Here is a 22350-nt window from a genome sequence, read left to right on the forward strand (position 1 = left end):
GTGAAAGATACTGCAATGGAAATTTAGAAATAAATTCTGACAGTAACTTCCACTGATTTTCAATGCTCGTGGGGTCCATGGCTAGCTCTCGTGAAACTTGAGGCACATTATGTAACTGCAGAAAATGGTTAAAATGCCTGTAAAAGATTCTGAATAAAGACACAGAAGAAACATTTGTGCAGTATTTAGGAATGTGCCAGACTATTGAACAACGGAGTTGAAGTTCTGTGATATATAACCCCACTTCTAACTCTGGACAAGCAAGTGAACTTGGTAGAGGGATTGTTGAGTTTGGCCTGCTTTGTGGTCTGAGGTTGAGGCCTCATTAACATACTTCTGGTCCAACTGAATGACACGAGGGCTAGTAAATTGAGTGCAGCAAGAGGACATTGTCGAGGCTGGAAAACTTACAACCTTTAAAAATATTTGGATGAGCACCTGAAATATCATAATATTCAAGGATACAGGACAAGTGCAGGAAAATGGGATCAGTGTGCCTTTAGTATAGATATTGTCGGTGCGGACTCGATCTTTTCTGCGCTGTATGACTCTGTGACCCACGGGACTGATCGTCAATAGCTCACTAAGCGATGGGCTGGGAAAGGAGGTCTGGGGTTCTTTATGGGCCCAGGAAGAGCACTCTTGTGTTTCTGCTGGCTGACAAAATCTTACCAACATTTACTAACCACTTTTGGCCCATTTCTTGGCCTGATGCTGCTGTGTCTTGGTGATGCTGGGACCAGGTGGTGAACATGCCATTTCAGTTAAAATACATAATCAGAACCCAACATTGTCCTGTTGCCCATAATGTGCCAGCCAATATGGTACAAGGAACATGTGCAGCCTGGACCCTGCACATGCGAAGCTGCCCTCATTCTTAACCCCCAGCACACCCCATTCTCATTGGACAGCACAGTTAAAATTGGGGCCAGCGTGTTTGTGTTGACGTAAAGCCCATTGCCTCCTGTTTCTTTTGCAATGTCAGTGTGTCTGACGAATGAACTTGCTTTGTGTAAGTTCAGCTGGCAATGAATGGCTCGCTTTGCTGAGATGAAACATAGCCATGAGTTAACTGAGCAATTATTTGTGCCGTGTATATAAGTACCTAAGGAAACTTGTGGACTTGGCAACAGCAGTGCAATAAAGATGGGCAGAAGATAAAGAATATAGGGACACAGAAACCATTTAATAGAACTGCATTCGAATAAATTTTGAAAATATTAGTGCTGTCATATTTATTGATGTGATGCAGCAATGCTGTGGTAGAGCTTAGAGGTTTGACAGGGGATGTTTCAGAGGAAATATTTTGCAGACTTACTTCCTGTAACCTTAAAGTGACCATTATGTCTGGTGCATTGAATAAATAATGTTCTGCATTGAATTCAAAGGAAGGCTGCCTGCTTCTAAGAAAAAAAAGACTGTTTTGCACAATTATTGCCTGCAACAAGGCTTTATTAATCCAGATTATTGTTTGCTGCATGAATACTTCACATGTATAAATGTAAAAGAAAACAAAAGTCCCAATTCTAGATTTTGAATTGCTCATGGTTTGTTTTTGTTTGTTTATAGATGTGTGGAAGCCACAGTGAGGTCACATTTTCACATTCACATGCATCAAATTGACTGTGGGTGAGATGCCCACTGTGCCCACCTGATCATGCCCATTTTTAAAATTCATTCCTGGGACATGGGCATCACTGGCTGGCCAGCATTTATTGCCCATCCTTAGTTGCCCAAGGGCAGTTGAGAGTCAAGCACATTGCTGTGGCTCTGGAGTCACATGTAGGCTAGACTAGGGAAGGACAGCAGATTTCCTTACCTAAAGGACATTAGTGAACCAGATGGGTTTTTCTGACAATCGACAAGATTTTCATGGTCATCAGTAGATTCTTAATTCCAGATTTTTTTTTTGTTTGAATTCCAATTCCACCACCTGTCTTGGTGGGATTCGAATCGAGGTTCCCAGAACATTAGCTGAGTTTCTAGATTAATAGTCTGGCGATAATACCATGAGGCTATCGCCTCAATCAGAAGCTCAAACTGTTTTCACAGTCGATCTTCATATTAAATGGGTCGCTCCCGGCACTTTTTGTGTTATGAAAAGTTAGTTACCTAAAGGGTGTGGCGGGAGGGGAAAGCTGTTCCAGTTGACTGCAATCTAGAGGCAGCCAGTTTCTCTTCACGTGGGCAAGATTTTGACAGCAGGGTCATGAAGAACATTCTCTGATTGACAGGGTTTGACTGGGATCTCAGTTTTTCTTATATATCAGTGACTTGGGTGATGAAACAGGGAGTTGTATGTCATAGTTTGTAGATGGCACTAAATTGGGAAAAGGAAGTTATACACATGGGAAGTTGATTTGATTTATTATTGCCACATGTATTAGTATACAGTGAAAAGTATTGTTTCTTGCGCGCTATACAAAGCATACCGTACATAGAGAAGGAAACGAGAGAGTGCAGAATGTAGTGTTACAGTCATAGCTTAGGTGTAGAGAAAGATCAACTTAATCACCAACATTACACATACAGGAAGGATGTGGAAAAGATTGAAAGGGTGCAGAGGAGATTTACAAGGATGTTACCTGGATTGAGTGGCATGCCTTATGAGGATAGGCTGAGGGAGCTCGGTCTTTTCTCCTTGGAGAGACGTAGGATGAGAGGAGACCCTAATAGAGGTATATAAGATGTTGAGAGGCATAGATCGGGTGGACTCTCAGAGGCTTTTTTCCAGGGTGGAAATGGCTGCTACGAGAGGACACAGGTTTAAGGTGCTGGGGGGTAGGTACAGGGGAAATGTTAGGGGGAAGTTTTTCACACAGAAGGTGGTGCGCGAGTGGAATCGGCTGCCGTCAGTGGTGGTGGAGGCAAACTCAATAGGGTCTTTTAAGAGACTCCTGGATGAGTACATGGGACTTAATAGGATGGTAGGTTATAGGTAGGCCTAAAAGGTAGGGATATGTTCGGCGCAACTTGTGGGGCCGAAGGGCCTGTTTTGTGCTGTAGTTTTTCTATGTTTCTATGTTTCTACTGCGAGGTAGTTCCATTTAAAAGTCTGATGGCAGCAGGGAAGAAGCTGTTCTTGAGTCGGTTGGTACGTGACCTCAGACCTTTGTATCTTTCTCCTGACGGAAGAAGGTGGAAGAGAGTATGTCCGGGGTGCGTGGGGTCCTTAATTATGCTGGCTGCTTTTCCAAGGCAGCGGGAGGTGTAGACGGAGTCAATGGATTGGAGACTGGTTTGCGCAATGGACTGGGCTATGTTCACAACCCTCTGTAGTTTCTTGCAGTCTTGGGCAGAGCAGGAGCCATACCAAGCTGTGATACAACCAGAAAGAATGCTTTCTATGGTGCATCTGTAAAAGTTGGTGAGAGTCGTAGCTGACATGCTAAATTTCCTTAGTCTTCTGAGAAAGTAGAGGCATTGGTGGGCTTTCTTAACTATAGTGTCGGCATGGGGGACCGGCACAGGTTGTTGGTGATCTGGACACCTAAAAACCTGAAGCTCTCGACCAATTCTACTTCGTTCCCATTGATGTAGACAGGGGCATGTTCTCCATTACGTTTCCTGAAGTCAGTGACTATCTCCTTTGTTTTGTTGACATTATGAAGGGACATAGGCAGATTTTGCAAATGTACAAAACTAAGGCAAATTGAGTTCAACATGGGGAAGTGAGAGGTAATTCTCTTTTATCCCAGAAAGAAAAATCAAAAGATTTTCTTAACAATGAGAACTGTGGCAGTGCAAAAAGATTTAGATGTTTATGTACACAGACTCAAGAATAGCTACTTCCCTGCTGTCATCAGACTTTTGAATGGTCCATTCATATATTAAGCTGATCCTTAGAATCATAGAACAGAATCATAGAATCACTACAGTGCAGAAGAAGGCCATTTGGCCCATCGAACATGCAGCGATAACAATCCCACCCAGCCCTTATCCCTGTAACCCCAAGTAGTTACTCTGCTAGTCCCCCTGACACTAAGGGGAAATTTACCATGGCCAGTCAACCTAACCTGTACATCTTCAGACTGTGGGAGGAAACTGGAGCACCCAGGGGAAACCCACTCAGACACGGGGAGAACGTGCAAACTCCACACAGACTGTCACCCGAGGCCGGAATTTTACCCGGGTCCCTAACACTGTGAGGCAGTACTGCTAACCACTGTGCCACCGTGCCGCCCACCCTCACTAGAAATCATAGAAACCCTACAGTGCAGAAGGAGGCCGTTCAGCCCATCGAGTCTGCACCGACCACAATCCCACCCTACCCCCACATATTTACCCACTAATCCCTCTAATCTACGCATTTTAGGATTCTAAGGGGCAATTTTTAACCGGGCCAATCAACCTAACCCGCACATCTTTGGACTGTGGGAGGAAACCGGAGCACCCGGAGGAAACCCACGCAGACACGAGGAGAATGTGCAAACTCCACACAGACAGTGACCCGAGCCGGGAATCGAACCTGGGACCCTGGAGCTGTGAAGCAGCAGTGCTAACCACTGCGCTACCGTGCCGCCACCTCCACCTCCACACTCTATCTGTAACTGTAGCGTTACATTCTGCACCCTATCCTTTCTTTCTCCCCATGTACACTACGAACGCTATGTTTTGACTGCTTGACAGGCAAGAAACAATACTTTTCACTGTATCCTGATACATGTGACAATAATAAATCAAATCAAAAAAATGACTACAAGCTAAAACACAGGTACAAAATGGTTATCAAAGAATTGATGGAGTGTCTGTTTTATTTCAAGAGGAGCTGAATAGATCAGTTATACAATGCCCGGATGTACAGAACCCATCTAAAATATATGCTCAGTAATAGGCACTGCACCACAGCAAGGATATATTGGCCAGGGGATGGGGAGAGAACAGTTGTAGCACATCATCCAAAGCACTTTGGAATGTTTTATAAATACTTTGGGCAGGATTTTCCAGCTGCATTCGCCCCAAGACCGGAAAATCCAACCCGAGGTCAACAGACTTTGCACGGTCCGCCCCCACCCGCTACAATTCCCGTGGTGGGCAGGACGGGAAAATTCCACCTATGTGACACATGGCTTCGTTACAGGTGGTATTCAAAAACAAATTGTTGTTGTTGAATGATACTGTGACTTGAAATTAAACAATGAGAACAGGTTATGTTAACATGGATGGCACTTCCATGATTTGATTTTGATTTGATTTATTATTGTCACATGTATTACCATACAGTGAAAAGTATTGTTTCTTGCGCGCTATACAGACAAAGCATACCATTCATAGAGAAGGAAACGAGAGAGTGCAGAATGTAGTGTTACAGTCATAGCTAGGGTGTGGAGAAAAATCAACTTCATGCAAGGTAGGTCCATTCAAAGGTCTGACAGCAGTAGGGAAGAAGCTGTTCTTGAGTCAATCGGTAGGTAACCTCAGACATTTGTATCTTTATCCCGACGGAAGAAGGTGGAAGAGAGAATGTTCACGGTGCGTGGAGTCCTTAATTATGCGGGCTGCTTTGCTGAGGCAGCGGGAACTGTAGATGGAGTCAATGGATGGGAGGCTGGTTTGCGTGATAGATTGGGCTACATTCACGACCTTTTGTAGTTCCTTACGGTCTTGGGCAGAGCAGGAGCCATACCAAGCTGTGATACAGCCAGAAAGTATGCTTTCTATGGTGCATCTGTAAAAGTTGTGAGAGTCGTAGCTGAAATGCCAAATTTCCTTAATCTTCTGAGAAAGTAGAGGCATTGGTGGGCTTTCTTAACTGTTGTGTCGATATGGAGGAGACCAGGACAGGTTGTTCATGATCTAGACAGCTAAAACCTTGAAGCTCTCGATCCTTTCTACTTCGTCCCCGATAGAAAGTTCAACAGTGATCTAATCAAGATGTTTAAATTATGAAGTGATTCAGTAGGGTGGGAATAGAGAAACTGTTGTTTCAGTGGGGAAATCAGAATCAAGGTGTAATCCTAAAATTAGAGCTAGTCCAGATAAGAGTGAAATCAGGAAGCACTGTTTAACATTCAGGCCAGTGGAAAGCTGAAACTCTTGCTAAAAAGGGTGGGGATACTGAAAAATCAAAAGATGTTTTGTCAGCCAAGGGGGAAAGAAGTCCAGTCAACCGAGTTGGAGCAGAGATCAGCCATGATCTAGTAGAATAGCAGACCAAGCTCAAGAAAATCAGTTGCCTACTCCTGTTCCTATGTTGCAATCTTTCAAAATCGCTAGCCTCTGATGTGATTTATATGGTCAAATATTTGGGGAGATGGAGATTGTTGCAGTCTGAATGTGCCATGATGGCTACTCAGATGGTGGATACAGGCCCATGTAAGGTTCTAAGGATCAGCGCAACCAAAATATTTGTGGCATTCAAATGGCAGAAATCATTGATATTTCTGTATGTATCAGGGTCCATGGAAATATGCAGGATGTTATGCTGGACTTGGGGAAGTGGCGGGGAGGAGTAGAGGAAAGCCTGCAATGTGCACATAGCCACTGTCCCATATTGCTGTTTTCTGGTTATCCATGGGGTAAGTGACGCACGTATTTGCTTTGGCAAATAAAACATCAGATACATGTCTAATGCAAGCTTGGACTGCAACGGACTGAGAGTTCACATCCCGCAGACTGGAAGGAGTCAGAAGCAGAAGTGCACGGCAGTGTGACTATTGACTGCTACAGGTAAGCTCTAACTGTTGAGTGCAGAAGGTAATGCAGCTGTCTCCGGCTTCCCTGGATGTGTGCAGTCTTGTTTGCGATGCTTCTCTGTGAACTGCACGAGTGTTACCTTGGGTCTTTACATGTGATGTGAGCATCGCTGCCACAACCAGCATTTGTCGCACATCCTGAGCTGCCCTTGAACTGATTCCATGGGGCAGTTAAGAGTCAACCACATTGCTGTAGGTCTGAAGTCACATATACGCCAGACCAGGTAAGGATGGCAGGTGGGCAAGCTTTGATGATCGTTTTATGTTCCCAATTACTGTGACTAGGGCCGAAATTTTACCACCCCGCCCACCACGGGAATCATAGCCGGCGAGGGGCGGACCATGGAAAGGTCCATTGACCTCGGGCGGGATTTTACCGGTTTCGGGACGAGCGAGGTCGTAAAATCCCGGCCACAATTTCAATTCCAAATTAATTGAATTTAAATTCCACCAGCTGCCGTGGTGGGATTTGAACCCATGTTCCCAGATGAACGCCTAGGGTTCGCTTACTAGTCCAGTGACATTACCAATCCGCCACCATCTCCCCAGGGGTTCAGAAGACTCTGGTAGGACATAAATCCTGAATCTCTCTTCCTGATGGTTCTCGCTGCTGGTGCAGTTTAGTGTGCCCTTTCCTAATACTTCCCATTCTTCTTCTCCAGTAGACACAGTGAGATTCCCACTAGGTCCCCTGTGATGGCAGTTGTGGGTCCTAGGCTAGGTTTCTAGGCTTTTAGCAGTAGCCAGTAGGCTTGTCGACTCTAGTTGGAGGCAATCCTAGATATTTGACCACATGTCGATCTGATCACCTGACATTGTAATCACATGACATCTGTAAACGTTATTGAATTTATCTTCGTAATGGCAGTTGAGTAGCTTATGGTCCCATGCTAGCAGCTATTGTGCAGGAAATTCTGAGAACGAGTAGGCCCAGCCACAAGGAGGTGAAGAAAGGAAACAGAGTGAAGAGGGGAAACTTTGGCTGGAATTTTCCAGTCCTGTCATGGCAGGACCCGTGGGGGTATGCGGCAGGCCAAATAAAAGTCCATTGACTTTTGGTGGGATTGGTGGCAGGTAACTCACTGAAATTACATTGATTAATCATAATAACATTCAGAGTTCCATTATTACCAGCCAGCACAATCGATGACTCCACGCACCCAGGATTTACTCTCTTCCACCTTCTTGGCACAGTGGTTAGCACTGCTGCCTCACAGCTCCAGGAACCCGGGTTCAATTCCCAGCTTGGGTCATTGTCTGTGCAGAGTCTGCACGTTCTCCCCATATCTGTGTGGAGTCTGCACGTTCTCCCCATATCTGTGTGGGTTTCCTCCGGGTGCTCCGGTTTCCTCCCATAGTCGGAAAGACGTGCTGGTTAGGTGCATTGACCATGCTAAATTCTCCCTCTGTGTACCCGAGCAAGCGCTGGACTGTGACGACTCGGGGATTTTCACAGTAACTTCATTGCAGTGTTAATGTAACGCCTACTTGTGATGCAAATAAATAAACTTAAACTTAAAAAGATACAAAAGTCTGAGATCACATACCAACCGACTCGAGAACAGGTTCTTCTCTGCTGCTATCAGACTTTTGAATGGACCTACCATATATTAAGCTGATCTTTCTCTGCACCCTATCTGTAACTGCAACAATATATTCTGCACCCTTTACTTTCCTTCCCCCTTATGTACTCCATGAACAGTGTGTTTTGTCTGTATCATGAGAAGTCTCACAACACCAGGTTAAAGTCCAACCTGGACTTGGAATCACGAGCTTATGGAGCGCTGCTCCTTCATCCAGTGAATCTCCTGATGAAGGAGCGTCGCTCTGAAAGCTCGTGATTCCAAATAAACCTGTTGGACTTTAACCTGGTGTTGTGAGACTTCTTACTGTGCCCACCCCAGTCCAAGGCTGGCATCTCCACATCTTGTCTGTATAGTATTCAAGAAACAATACTTTTCACTGTATCCCAATACGTGTGACAATAATAAATCAAATCAATAATACAATAACACAATGATAGTCTGTACGTAACAGGTATTAAGTGTAATACATCAGTATCCTACGCAATGTTAAGAAAAGCAGATGGCATTAAATTATGTGTTATATAATATGCAAAACAAATCGTTGGCAAGAAATATAGTAACACTAATTCAATCTGAACTCCTGACACTCAAAAACATTTGAAGTAAACTGATTGACACTATTTGAATTCTGGCTTTGTAAAGCACATAACTTCCCATCATCGCATATTCACTACTGTACTAAGCACATAAGTGGTTAGAATTTAGATGTTATCAAAAACCAAAGTGCTTCTTAACTGGCCAAAGGTAATTTGCAATCTATGTATAGCTATTGCATTGGCTATTTCATTGATGATTTCCTATAAAGGACCTGTACTGACACCTTTACTGAATATTACTTCACCTCTGCATTGTGCTAGTTAACATAGTTGCACCGAGTCCTAAATTTTTTTTTTAAAGCTTCAAGAGTCAAGAGGCTGCTTTGGTTAACCACAATTATTTCAACTGTTTTTCTTGGTGGAGAGCAGCAACTTTATTGGCAATTACTAAGCTCGGTCTTTGAAGAGAGAAAATGTTTATGGCTGATTTGTATCTCACTGTGGTGCAAGGAGGTAATAGAAGGTTTTGGATTTCCAGAAGTGAAAAATGATGGTATTGGAGAATTGTAAATGTCGTGCCTACTGTTATTATTAACTGACCAGAGTTGTTCTGTGACTATTCATAAGAATTGTTAATGATGTAGAAAAATAAGCAAATAGGTTGTAGGTGAAGGAATGCCAAACAACTGTGGCTTGATGTGTTTCAGAAGCAACGGGGCACAAAAAAAGGTCTAAACAATGTGCCATCTGCAACTTTTTAAGAAAGTCAAAATCACTATTAAGAATTTAAATGCGCTTTGTACTTCTTATGAAAGAAAAAAATGTTTTAATCCAGATATAAATAGTTTTGATCCTTCTGCTTTTGTTCTGCTAACTGTGTGTGGAGTTCCTGTTTATCCAGCGGGGCGAGGGTTAAAATAATCTCTCCCCATCTCTTCCCGCCTGAGATTAGTGTCCGTGTCTTAACCTGTTTACTGTTTAACAAATTCAGTTTTTTTTCCCTCCTAGCCTTTTAAAAGTACCTAATTGAACAGAATGTATAAAGAGAACAATGAACAAAGAGATTCCTTTTTTTTTATTGTCACGTTAACACTGCAATGAAGTTACTGTGAAAATCCCCTAGTCGCCACACTCCCGGAGCCTGTTCAGGTCCACTGAGGGAGAATTTAGCATGGCCAATGCGCCTAACTGGCACATCTTTCGGACTGAGGGGAAACCGGAGCACCCGGAGGAAACCTCCACAGACATTGGGAGAACGTGCAGACTCTGTACAGACATTGACCCAAGCCGGGAATCGAACCTGGGTCCCTGGCGCTGTGAGGCAGCAGTGCTAACCACTGTGTCACTCATCATTAATAGATATTATTCGGATTATTATATTATAATGTCACTATGACTGTTCATGCTTTTGCAGGATGTTGATATTATGCTACCATGGTAGAAGACTGGTAGTCTTATAATTGCAATGCTTTATTTGGAAACTAATTTTGGATACAAATGTTTGAAAGGAAATGTTTAACTTTTCACATTTTTATCTTTTTTCAAGTTGTAGAGTTACGATGACAAATGTATTTTTTTTAATACACTTGAAAAAAGGGTTAGGGCATTGTGTCCAATTCTGGGACTTTCGGGTTCACTTTAGAGAGAATGTCAAATCTTAGAGTAAGTGCAGAGGGGATTTATTAGATAGCAGCAAGGATGAAGGTTTCAATTACAAAGAGAGACTAGAGAAGCTGGGATTGATCTGTCCTTACAACAGAGAAGGTTAAGGGGAGATTTGTTAGAGGTGTCCAAAGTCATTAAGATGTTTTATAGAGTATGCAGAGAAAATTGTTTGCATTAGCAAGAAGGTCTGCAACCAGAAGAGACAGATTTAAGGTGAATGGTAAAAGGCGATATGAGGAAAAACATTTTTACACAATGAGCTGTTATGATGTGGAATTCGTTGCCTGTGAAAGGGTGGTGGAAGCTGATTCATTGAAAGTAAATTGAGTAAATACTTGAAAGCGAAACGTTTACAGGGCCAAGGGGAGTGGGCAGGGGAGTGAAACGAACTGGAACGCTCTTTCAAATAGACAGCACAGGCTGGGTGAGCCAAATGGCCTCCTTCTGCATTGTATCATTCTATGGTGCTTGCAACATCTGTAATCCAGAATAGAAATCCCATTTGTTGAACTAGTCCTTCCGTCAACTGAACTGCTGAACTACATGATGTCATCAGTTGAATAGATTACTGTCTTACAATCTTAATGCTTTCCAGAAAAAAAAATGATCTCGAGGTTAAAAAGTAGTCTTTGTCGCTGGGAAAGAAGACGCAGAATGAACATGTTATTTTCAAAGTTGACAATTTCAATTGCAGAGATTAATATTTTTTTTAAATGGCTATAATCACCTCATGTCCTTTCCTTTAAAATCTCTTCAAGATTGAAGAGCATTAAAGTTGAAAGTGTATGCTTCAACTTAGCAAGTAGAACTAAATAAACTGGCAGCCTTTTGTGGCATGAGGCATTGGTTTGCCCCTTGGTGGTCAACATTGTTGAACATTGCCTGAGATCGCTTTGACAAAGGGTCATCTGGACTCGAAACATCAGCTCTTTTCTCTCCTTACAGATGCTGCCAGACCTGCTGAGATTTTCCAGCGTTTTCTCTTTTGGTCGCCTGGAGTGGCTCAGGAGGCTACTCAGGCATGGCATTCTCTGCTGCCTTTGCTGCAAATAAAGACAGTGGGGCTGAGAAAGTGCAGGATTTTCTGACCTCTAAATAAAAGCAAATTACTGCCGGTGCTGGAATCTGAAATCAAAATTTGAAAGGGTCATCTGGACTCGAAACGTCAGCTCCTTTCTCGCCTTACAGATGCTGCCAGACCTGCTGAGATTTTCCAGCATTTTCTCTTTTCTGACCTCTTGTTTTCTCTGAACGCTCGTCACAGGCACCTGAGCTTTTCATTTCTCCTTACCTCTTCAGATGCCCCACTGAACAGTCAGCTATCAAAGGTCCTGACTGTTGGCAACTGTGCTGATGTTGTCATCTTCATACTTTGCTTGCAGATGCCGTTGCTACAAATAGGGCGAGTTGTGAGATAATTCTTCCCCCTTTCTCCCCTCTCTGCTGCGTGCAATAAGATGCATTTTTGAGAAAAGTTGAAAATCAGAGTGGCGTTGGGGTTGGGCAAACACCTCAGCTATCTCCTTGACCTCCAAGGCACACCCATTACAATATTCAGATGAGCCAGTTAATGGGCGAGAGGCCTGAGCATCTGAAACCGGCACAAGGCTGTTTAAATAAGCAAATTAGAATCTTAACACTCATTTTAGGACCCATTGTCCTACATTTGAGGTAGAAAGAGGCAGAGAGTTTCTGCCTTGACATCCAGGGCTCCAGATCACACCTCGCAAGACCCAAGCTGCCAATTTTCTGTCTTCCCACCGCATGTGAACCAGTGACATTTACACGAAGGCCAAACCAAAATTTGGTTCGGGCCTCAGGCAGCAGCACAGGTGTGTGGAAGCCGTTTTAGGTGGAAGCTGCATATATATCCGCCACTGTCCCCAAACAGAGAGAAAATTGTGCAGTGATGGGTGAAACCTGGGGGGAGAAAAACATTACGGTGGAATCTACCTAATGTGATAGAGACTTAAAAAAACACTAAGGTGCAGTCAACTGGCTCTGGAATGATACCATTAACAGTTAACCACTGAGCTGCAGCAGCAGACCCTGTTCCAGACATGCAGGCCCTTACCAACATTAAGGTGGGGCAAGTACGATATAGCAGCTAATGATCTTCAATTTATTACCATACAGGTTGGCCGTCTTTCTATGAGGTGCTGGATTCTAATGCAATAACACAGGTAGATGACTTCTCCCATGGAATGCACAGGATTGAGACAAGTTGCAGCAATGTAAGTTTATTAATTACTGTCACTTGTGTACCATGTTCCGACTGCTTCTGAGTGCTCTTAATCTGGGACGGTTCCATTCTTTGTACCCATTTCAATTAAATTAATTTACGGAGGATCAGCAGTGATCACAGATTTGTTTGGGAACCCATTTGTTTACATGGCAATTTGCAAGTTGCATTTTGGAGGCTTGGTCCAGTGTACGTGGGTCATGTCCTTTGATGGCACATGAACTTTACGCAGAGGTGAGGCCATACAGCATAAGAAAATCCCAGGCTGGGTTCCTGGTTGGTCTCATTGAGGGGGGAAAATTGGAATTGGCCTCAGTGCCACTAGTACAAGGAGGGAATGATAAATGTCAGTCCCAATTGCTCTCCTACAATCCCTGCTCAGGGGATTGTAAGAGCAGGATTGGATTTGGATATGATGCCATAATAGTCATCAAAGCTCACTTTTTTCCCAAAGTTTGCAGTTACCAGATAGACAGAGTACTGTCCTTTGTGGATGTGACACAAGGCACCAGTGTTCTAAGGAGGGAGGGGAGAAAATTAATTAAAATTGAGAAATAGATGTTCCATCAGAAGTGGAATAGTTTATGTCAGAAGCTTATATTCACCAATAAATTGCGCAAAAATTCAGTAGTAATTTATTGAAAAATTTGGGAGCAATAAATAGATGTGACTGCAATTGTCTGAGAACTGTAACGCTTAATTAAATTCTAATAAATATTAGCAATTGAATTCCCAAATCTTAAAACTTGAAATATTAGCAAATTGTGGGATCTTTGTCTCCTTGGTGAGAGGAAGATTGAACGTGGCAAGCAGCTGATGGTCCTCACAACTGACAAGGCCACAGTGGCATGAAGCAGGCTCCCTCCTCTTTAACACAGTATCATTGTCTGTCACCAGCATGCAGTCTGATCTTGGCGTGTAGCAAGCATATGATGGTTTGACAGGCCTCCACGTGTGTACAAAAGCATTGGCTAAAGCAGAAACCTTTAAAAATGAGACTTTTGTTGTTTCCGGTGCCTACTGACCGTCATTTGCTGTCATTTCAAAGATTATTGTGTCCTGAACATTCCCATAGAGTCAGTACATCTCCACAGGGGTAAAATAATACTTTTTCTTGAAATCATTTGAAATTGTCCAGCTGTGCGATATTGATTCATAGAACCACAGAATCCCTACAGTGCAAATTCAGTCCATTGAACCTGCACCAACAACAAACCCACCCAGGTCCTTTCCCCGTAGCCCCATGTATTTACATTTCTAATCTCCCTGACAACTAAGGGGCAATTGAGCATGGACAATCAACTTAACCCACATATCTGTGGACTGTGGGAGGAAACCGGAGCACCTGGAGGAAGCCCACGCAGAGACGGAGAACGTGCAAACTCCACACAGACAGTCACCAGAGGCTGGAATCAAACAAAGGCCCCTGATGCTGTGCAGCAGTAGTGCTAACCCCTGTGCCACCATGCCGTCCAATAAAGTAGAATTAATACTTAAGAATTTGTTACCCTTTATTAAGTTTCTGGAAGAATACTTTTTAACCACGGTTTGGAAGTAGCTGCTATTAAAGGGCGAAAGGTTAGATCACAAAGAATATTCAGATGTTAACTGCAGTTTGCTACCTCCTGATGAATGATGTAGAGTATAACAGTAATCTAAAGTATCCTTTTTGTTACAAGAAAGCAATTACTTTTGCTATTTTATTTCAGTGCGGTGCACATCTGGGACATGTCTTTGATGATGGGCCCCGTCCCACTGGTAAACGGTATTGTATAAACTCTGCCTCATTATCCTTTATACCCACGGGCCAGAGCACAACTGAGGAAGGCACCGACCCTGCCCCATCTGGCAAGACTGAACTCTAGGCTACAGAGGGCTGATGGATGGGGTTATTACTTCACAAACCCATGCTCCGGGGACAAACATCTTTGTGCATTTAAAGTAATGAAGTAACAAGTTATTTAAGCGCACACACTCATACGCATACACCAGTAAAGATCTTCTGCACAAAAGCACATGAACTTATTTAAAAATGGATAAGACTATCCTTGTAAACTTTCTCCTCTCTGGATGTGGACTGTAACGGAGTAAGTCACCGTGGTTGGGTTTTAAACTGTGGGAGTTCTACCATGCAGCATAGAAAATCCATTGTACTCTTCCAAAGCAGCATAGCATGGCACAGGGGCAGGCAGGAAAAGCAAGGTATTAGCAGTTTCCTCGTAATGTAATTTGGAATCTGCCAGGAATGCTTGACAATGAAACGCAATGGCAAGAGAAAAAGCAAAGTTCAAGCTTGGGTCACACTGTCCTAAGTGGAGAAAATCAGGAAAGCTGCAGGATGTTACAAGTCCATTTATTGTACATCAGAATTAAAATTATTTTCTTGAAGTGGACATATATTTTCCCTAATCTAGTCGAGACCTGTTTGTAAAAATTATTATTGCTTTTAATAAAAAAAAGTAATATGGGTCTGATGTGTGTGGGTCTGTATTGTGAATCTCACTTGCTGACTGCAGCTGGTATATGTCAAGATCAGCTCGGAGTACCTGGTTCCATTGCCGATGGTCTGCATTTTGTATATAGTAACTTTCAGCGCTTTATCTCGCGGAGCCTCCCAAAGTAGGGGTCAGAATAGTAGAGCGTGCTCAGATTCCCAGCGTCCACTCATTCCTGGGAAAATATTTCAGAGGATTGAAATCTACATTGAGACGTTTACAGAAAGATTCAACCTTCACCCTCTTCCGATCCTCCGCTTTGCAAATACTAGTGCAAATATAAAATACAATCAGTAGATGTGCACATGGGTGGATGGAAGGATTCACGATGGAATTTAAAAGGATTTTTTTAAACACCCATCCTATCCTCGTAACCCCATGAGACATAGGAATAGAATTAGGCCACTCGGCCCATCGAGTCTGCTCCGCCATTCAATCATGGCTGATATTTTTCTCATCCCCATTCTCCTGCCTTTTCCCCATAACCCCGTGCGTGTACCCCGCTAATCCCCCTAACTTACACCTCTTGGGACACGAAGGGGCAATTTAGCATGGCCAGTCCACCTAGCCTGCACGTCTTTGGGGTGTGGGAAGAAGCCGGAGCACCCAGCGGAAACCCATGCAGACACGGGGAAAACGTGCCAACTCCACACAGTCACCCAAGGCTGGAATCGAACCTCGGTCCCTGGCGTTATGAGGCAGCAGTGCTAACCACTGTGCCACCATGTCACCCATGTGAAGATAAATGATGATGTGTATTGAAGTGAAACATGTTTGCATAAAATTTTTTTTAATTAAAATAATTTAAATGAAAACAAAGACCGGCGTCCTTTCTGCACAGCATCTCTCTGTAAGCTGTAGCCAAGCAATCTAATACACCCAAGCACAGAAAAAGGGAATGCTTGCACTATACTTGGTGGAGGTTGGGGATAGGGTGGCAAATGTAATCATTTTCCTGAGTCATTTAGTTTGTCAGGATTTGATTTGATTTATTATTGTCACATGTATTAGTATACACTGAAAAGTATTATTTCTTGCGGACTATACAGACAAAGTATACCGTTCGTCGAGAAGGAAAGGAGAGGGGGCAGAATGTAGTGTTATAGTTGTCATAGCTAGGGTGTAGAGAAAGATCAACTTAGTATGAGGTAGGTCCATTCAAAAGTCTGATGGCAGCAGGGAAGAAGCTGTTCTTGAGTCGGTTGGTATGTAACCTCACACTTTTGTATCTTTATCCCGACGGAAGATGGTGGAAGAGAGAATGTGCCTGGGGTCCTTAATTATGCAGGCTGCTTTTCCGAGGCAGCGGGAAGTGTAGACAGAGTCAATGGATGGGAGGCTGGTTTGTGTGATGGATTGGGCTACATTTGGCCTGACATTTTAGCGTTGCATTTACACACCATCAACAGAATAGCGCAATGGGTTTCTCATGGGGAGTTGCCTTTTATCTTTGCCAGTCTTCCTGCACTAAACAGAGGCATCCATTCATTTGTTTTTGGAGAAGTGTTTTCCAATGCTTCAGTTTAAAAAGGGGCTTTGCTCACTGTAGGCTGATCTGGAACCAACTCTTCACTGGCATTGCATTGCCAGGGCATGTCAGGAACACCCATGCCCTTGTATTACTTCTGTGATTACTGGGGAAAACGGGGACAGAAACTTAACAACCATACATATATATGTTTTTAAAAAACAAGTGACTGATGTTGTGTTTGCTCTGTTTATTCCCTTTGCACTGGATAACTGACAGGTTACAGGTTACCGACAGGCATCATCATGAAGGCCCCAAAGGAACTGTGAGGAGAATAGTTCCAAGTATCACACAAGAGGTCAGCAAGAGAAGCAGGAGCAGCATAAAGAAGCTGTGGAAGAGAAACCAATGCCAGTTGCAAGCTTTCCTGGAGTCCTTCCATTAGTTTGAAACTATGGCATCTGCATTATTAACTACATCTTTCCCACATCCTCTGCAAATATACTTCCAACCACAATGCGAGAAATCTTTCATCAAAGTGCAAATCTCACATTCATGCCATCTGGTGAGGTGCTACACCCTTCACCATGTAATTTTAGTCCATCTAGAAATCTGTCATGTTTGTGATTGCCTCCCACAGAAAAGAAAGTGATGGGAATATGGGACTCTCTTCCACGTGGAGTGGTTGTCACAGGCAGTATTGTTGCATGCAAGGGAAAGCTTGATCCATACATGTGAGTGATGGAGTAGAGGAATACAGAGACAGAGTGGCAAGATATAATTTAAAGTAGGGGGTCTTGCATGGAGTATAAATCCCCGTACCCACCCCATGTTTGGCAATTCCCAGGATTGGCCTGTGTACGAGCATGTTGTCCAAATTGGCAAACTGCCCATCGTAGTGATTTAAATGAAGGTCAAATTCAAGATGGTTCAAGCCCCTTCACCCATTTGATGGACTGTCTGCTGCCCAAAAAGGGATAACTGACCTAACGTTCTCTCGTCTTACACTTAGCCTAAGAGCTACCTCAGTGCCCGAGAAAACGGCCCTGATTTTACTGGCACGCCAGCCCTGAAATCGCTTGCACAATGGCATTCTCTGTTGGCCTCGGGCGCGATCTTACCGGCCTCGGGCACGATCTTATGAGCCTCGGGCGGGCGTATTGGTAAATTTCTGGCCAACATGTCAGCGTAAGGGATAGCTGTCAGAAAATGGTAGCGGAACCCTGAAATATACTCAGTTCAGGCTGCACTACTTCCACAGCCAGGGTGACCTGGCTTTGTTCACTTCCTGCCCCAAGTGCCGAGACAGGCAAAAGGTTCTGGTGTTGCTATACAATACTTCAAACATCATCATCACCACATCGATTCCATTTATGTCGTTACGGCCGGGTGCTCTCTCCTTTGCTCAATGTCACAACGACCTTGATGGCACGGATAAAGATTATGACTGATTATCCAACTACAGTCTCCAAGCCCGTCAAAGCTAGAACAGGTATTCTGTCCATCATGTAACTCAAGATCTTTAGAGTAACAGTTGGAACATTCACAAAAGAAGTTCCACTGGTTTTCGTGCCTCAACCTCGCAGACGTTCTCTGCTGATGCCTTTGGAGTTGCTGCATGCTCTGCAATTGATTGGAGTGTTGCAGAAGCTTCCTTTACAAGTGCAGGAACTGGTGAAGTCCAGTTCTCCAAGGTGAGCTGTTAACTGCCCCTCTGCATATCAGACTCCTCTGCCATCACCACCTTCTCCTGCTCATCCAATACCTGTAGCCACTATTCAATGCTGCCTGTAATCATGCAACTGAACTAGTGCTTCTGATGGATAGAGTGATATTGTGAAGTCCTACCATGTTCGGACGAATTTTAACCTCAGTCAGCTCCCTCTGGTACAAACGGACCTGAATTCTCAAATGTCCTCTCACCAATGTTTTAATGGATCTGGGCTGACAAAAAGCAGGAAATACCTAGGATACACATTCCACCTCACTTTTTATAGTCTGTTCCCAGACTTGAAGTCACAGAATATTTAGAGGCACCCTTGACCAGAAAGTCTATGCTTTGCTAAGGTGCCATAAGATGCTCACGTGTACATTGTCCCATATTTTAAAAATCTAATTTTCCCCCCACCTGGTCATGTGAGGGTGTAAACAGCACCTCATCTGATGAGAAATTCAGAAGTCAATCAATGTCAGTCTTACATGCTCCTTATTAGATATTTCAGAGTTCTATTAATAGGAACTTGGAACAGTTCAGTTGCTAATCATCCCTCTCGGTCAGGATGTGTTATTTGGGAGGAAGAAACGTTTAAAATAACTATTAAAAAAATGAAAACGAGGACCAATGATGATCAAATTATATTGTAAAGAAATCAATACCCTCAGTTTCATTTGTTTATCCATTTAAAAAATGAAGGCAAATCCCAATCCAATTGTAATTCTCATGGTTCTGGTATTTGTATGAAATGTATTATAGAAATTCTCCAATAAAATCCCTACAGCGCAGAAGGTGACCATTCGGCCCTGTACTGACAACAATCCCACCCAGGCCCTATCCCCATAACCTCATGTATTTACCCGGCTAATCCCCCTGACACTAAAGGGCAATTTAGCATAGCCAATCAATGCACATCTTTTGGAGTTGGGGTGGAAACTGGAGCACCCGGAGGAAACCCACGCAGACACGGGGAGAACGTGCAAACTCCACAGTCACCCAAGTCCAGAATTGAACCTAGGTCCCTAGCACTGTGAGGCAGCAGTGCTAACCACTGTGCCATCACGAGCTTCCAGGTGTACAAGATTCCATGGTCCAATCCTAATCCGCACAAAATCACAAGGGGAAACAAGGGTTGGAACAAAAAGAAGCGGAGCACGAAGAAAAGGGGACATGTCCTCTCTCTGTCCAACTCCAAAAACCTAATCTGTACTAAATAATTGTGTGCTGCATGTTCAGTGTGTGTCACACATACCGAGCGAAAACAGAATCAACTTTATGGTTTCGATGACCGAAAAGCCTACTCCTTAGGCTCACACATGAAGAATGATCGCCTGGATAAGGTGCTGCTAGACTGCCAGGTAGGTCTTACCCAGGTGCTCATTAGTTAGTGCAGGCTGGAGCAAAAGAAAAAAATGCAGAAAAGTAAAATTTGGGGTACTTGTTGTTGACATTTAAATACCTTATGTCTTTATATTCAACTTACCACCGTTTATTTATTAGTCACAAGTAAGGCTTACATTAACACTGTAATGAAGTTACTGTGAAATTCCCCTATTTGCCACATTCCGGCGACTGTTTGGGTCAATGCACCTAACCAGCACATCTTTCAGACTGTGGGAGGAAACCGGAGCACCCAGAGGAAACACACAGACGCGGCGAGAATGTGCGAACGCCACACAGAGAATCATCCAAGCCAGGATTCAAACCCGGGTCCCTGGTGCTGTGAGGCAGCAGTGCTAACCACTGTGCCACCATGCTGCCCCCTGGATATGTTGAAGTTCATATTCCTGCATACAGAAGAATGCAGCAGGAATTCACAAAAAACATAACATAATATTGAGAAACTCTTTGCATTTAGCGGAATAAAATTACAGAAAAATTACAAGCTGCTCACTGGGGTTTTTTGGAGAGTAAGACCACATTCTGATCATGTTCTAAGAAGATAATTCCAATGTGGATTTTTGTTTTCTTTTGAAAATAGGCTGCAATGAACAGTTCAATTCACTTACTTTTGATTCATATGATTGTATAAATAAAGATTTTCTTATATAAAAATATAAAGAAATATTTGCTTGCAGAGACCATTCTGTATGCCGCAAGAAATGATGTGCCTGCGTATACTCCTGAGCATAGGTCTACAGAAACACATTAAAATTGCATTGCTATAATTAGTTAAAAACCTCTCCAAGTAACACCCAGTTGTTAACACTGATATCTTTGTTCCATTCTTGCACAAATTAAATTAACTGTGATTGGTAAAAATACTGAACTTTTAAATTTTGAATTTTGCTCCCCTAGCCGAAAATAAGCCCAGCTTAGGTCAAAGTTGGGTGAACTTCTTCTGGGTAAACTTTTTAAAGTGTTTGTTTTTGTTTGGGATTGGTTTACGGATGCTCGCAAGATCCTTTTTCCCTCCATTTTTTTCCCTTAACTGGCATCCTGAACAATATAATACTGATTGCTTTCTCCCAAGAGTTGGTGGCAAGCAACAAAGAAAAGCTAATGATCAGTTAATCTCGACCTACTCTTTTTTTAAAGTTTTAGAACCAGTTTTTAAAATGTTTCCCCCCTTCTCAACTGAAAGCAGTGACTCACGCAGGGGTAAAGCCCTACAAATGCCAGTCCCCTCAGCACCTTGCCCAAGGCCAAGATAGTATTGTGCTCAGGTGTGAGGCCCCGTGCAGTGGAATATTCTACAAAGACTCCCTGTCCCATCCATAAATAATAGCCACTTCAATAAGGTATGGACGGCACGTAACACAGTGGTTAGCACTGCTGCCTCACAGCACCAGGGACCCAGGTTCGATTCCCGGTTTGGGTGACTGTGTGGAGTTTGCACATTCTCCCTGTGTCTACGTGGGTTTCCTCCGGGTGCTCCGGTTTCCTCCCACAGCCCGAAAGACATGCTGGTTAGGTGCATTGGCCGTGCTAAATTCTCCATCAGTGTGTCCGAACAGGTGGCGGAGTGTGGTGACTAGGGGATTTTCACAGTAACTTCATTGCAGTGAGAATGTAAGCCTACTTATGACTAATAAATGAACTTTAAGGTAGCAGATAAATACTTGCCACCTGTGGCAATGTGTGTTTACAGCGGGTAAATACTTTCAGAAGAGAATGGAAGAAGGATAATGGGATAAAAAAGGAGGATAGGAACAGAAGTTGATCAAATTTACTGCTGAGTAGTAATCTTCATAGAATCCCTACAGTGCAGAAGCAGGCCATTCTGTAGAGTCTGCACCGACTCTACAGACCCCATCCACGTAACCCCACATATTTACCCGGCTAATCCTCCTACACTACACATCTTGGGACACTAAGGGGCAATTTAGCATAGCCAATCCACCTAACCAGCACATCTTTTGGACTGTGGGAGGAAACCGGAGCACCTGGAGGAAGCCCACGCAGACATGGAGAGAACGTACAGACTCCACACAGTAACTCAAGCCAGGAATCAAACCCGGGTCCCTGGCACTTGTAAATTTCGGCCAGAATTCCCTGACTTCGCCCGCAGCTGGGATTCTCCGATCTGGCTGAAGTGAATGGAGTTTTAGCTGGACAACAAATTTTCCGTTCTTGCTGGCAGTGGTGGAGGGGTGAACAAGCTTGGAGAATTCCAGCCACATGTTTCATGCCCAGATGTTGAGCATCAGCAAGCTATTTAATCACTAAAGATTTCAGAGCCTTATAGTATAGTAGTCATTTTACTGGACTAGTAATTCTGAGGACTGAACTCATAGAATCATAGAAGTCCCACAGTGCAGAAGGAGGCCACTTGCCCCATCGAGTCTGCATGAACCACAATCCCACCCAGGTCTTATCCCTATAACCCCACTTATCCGTCCTGCTAGTCCCCCTAACACTAAGGGGCAATTTACTATGGCCAATCAACCTAACCCGCACATCTTTGGACTGTGGGAGGAAACTGGAGCACCCGGAGGAAACCATTGCA

The 22350-nt window shown here is 43.5% G+C and overlaps 1 protein-coding gene across 3 annotated transcripts in view; it reads left to right on the forward strand.

Moving 5' to 3' along the window:
* Positions 1-16030, forward strand: part of msrb3 (methionine sulfoxide reductase B3) — a 106468-nt gene extending 90438 nt beyond the window's left edge. For all 3 annotated transcript variants that reach the window (XM_078219809.1, XM_078219810.1, XM_078219807.1), the window contains 2 exons: positions 12619-12716; positions 14434-16030. In XM_078219809.1, the coding sequence (XP_078075935.1) occupies positions 12619-12716; positions 14434-14589 (254 nt within the window). In that variant the 3' untranslated portion in view covers positions 14590-16030. The remainder of the gene's footprint in view (positions 1-12618; positions 12717-14433) is intronic.
* Positions 16031-22350: the final 6320 nt, after the last annotated feature.

This window comes from Mustelus asterias, chromosome 9, assembly GCF_964213995.1.
Source record: "Mustelus asterias chromosome 9, sMusAst1.hap1.1, whole genome shotgun sequence".
Taxonomy (NCBI): Eukaryota; Metazoa; Chordata; class Chondrichthyes; order Carcharhiniformes; family Triakidae; genus Mustelus; species Mustelus asterias.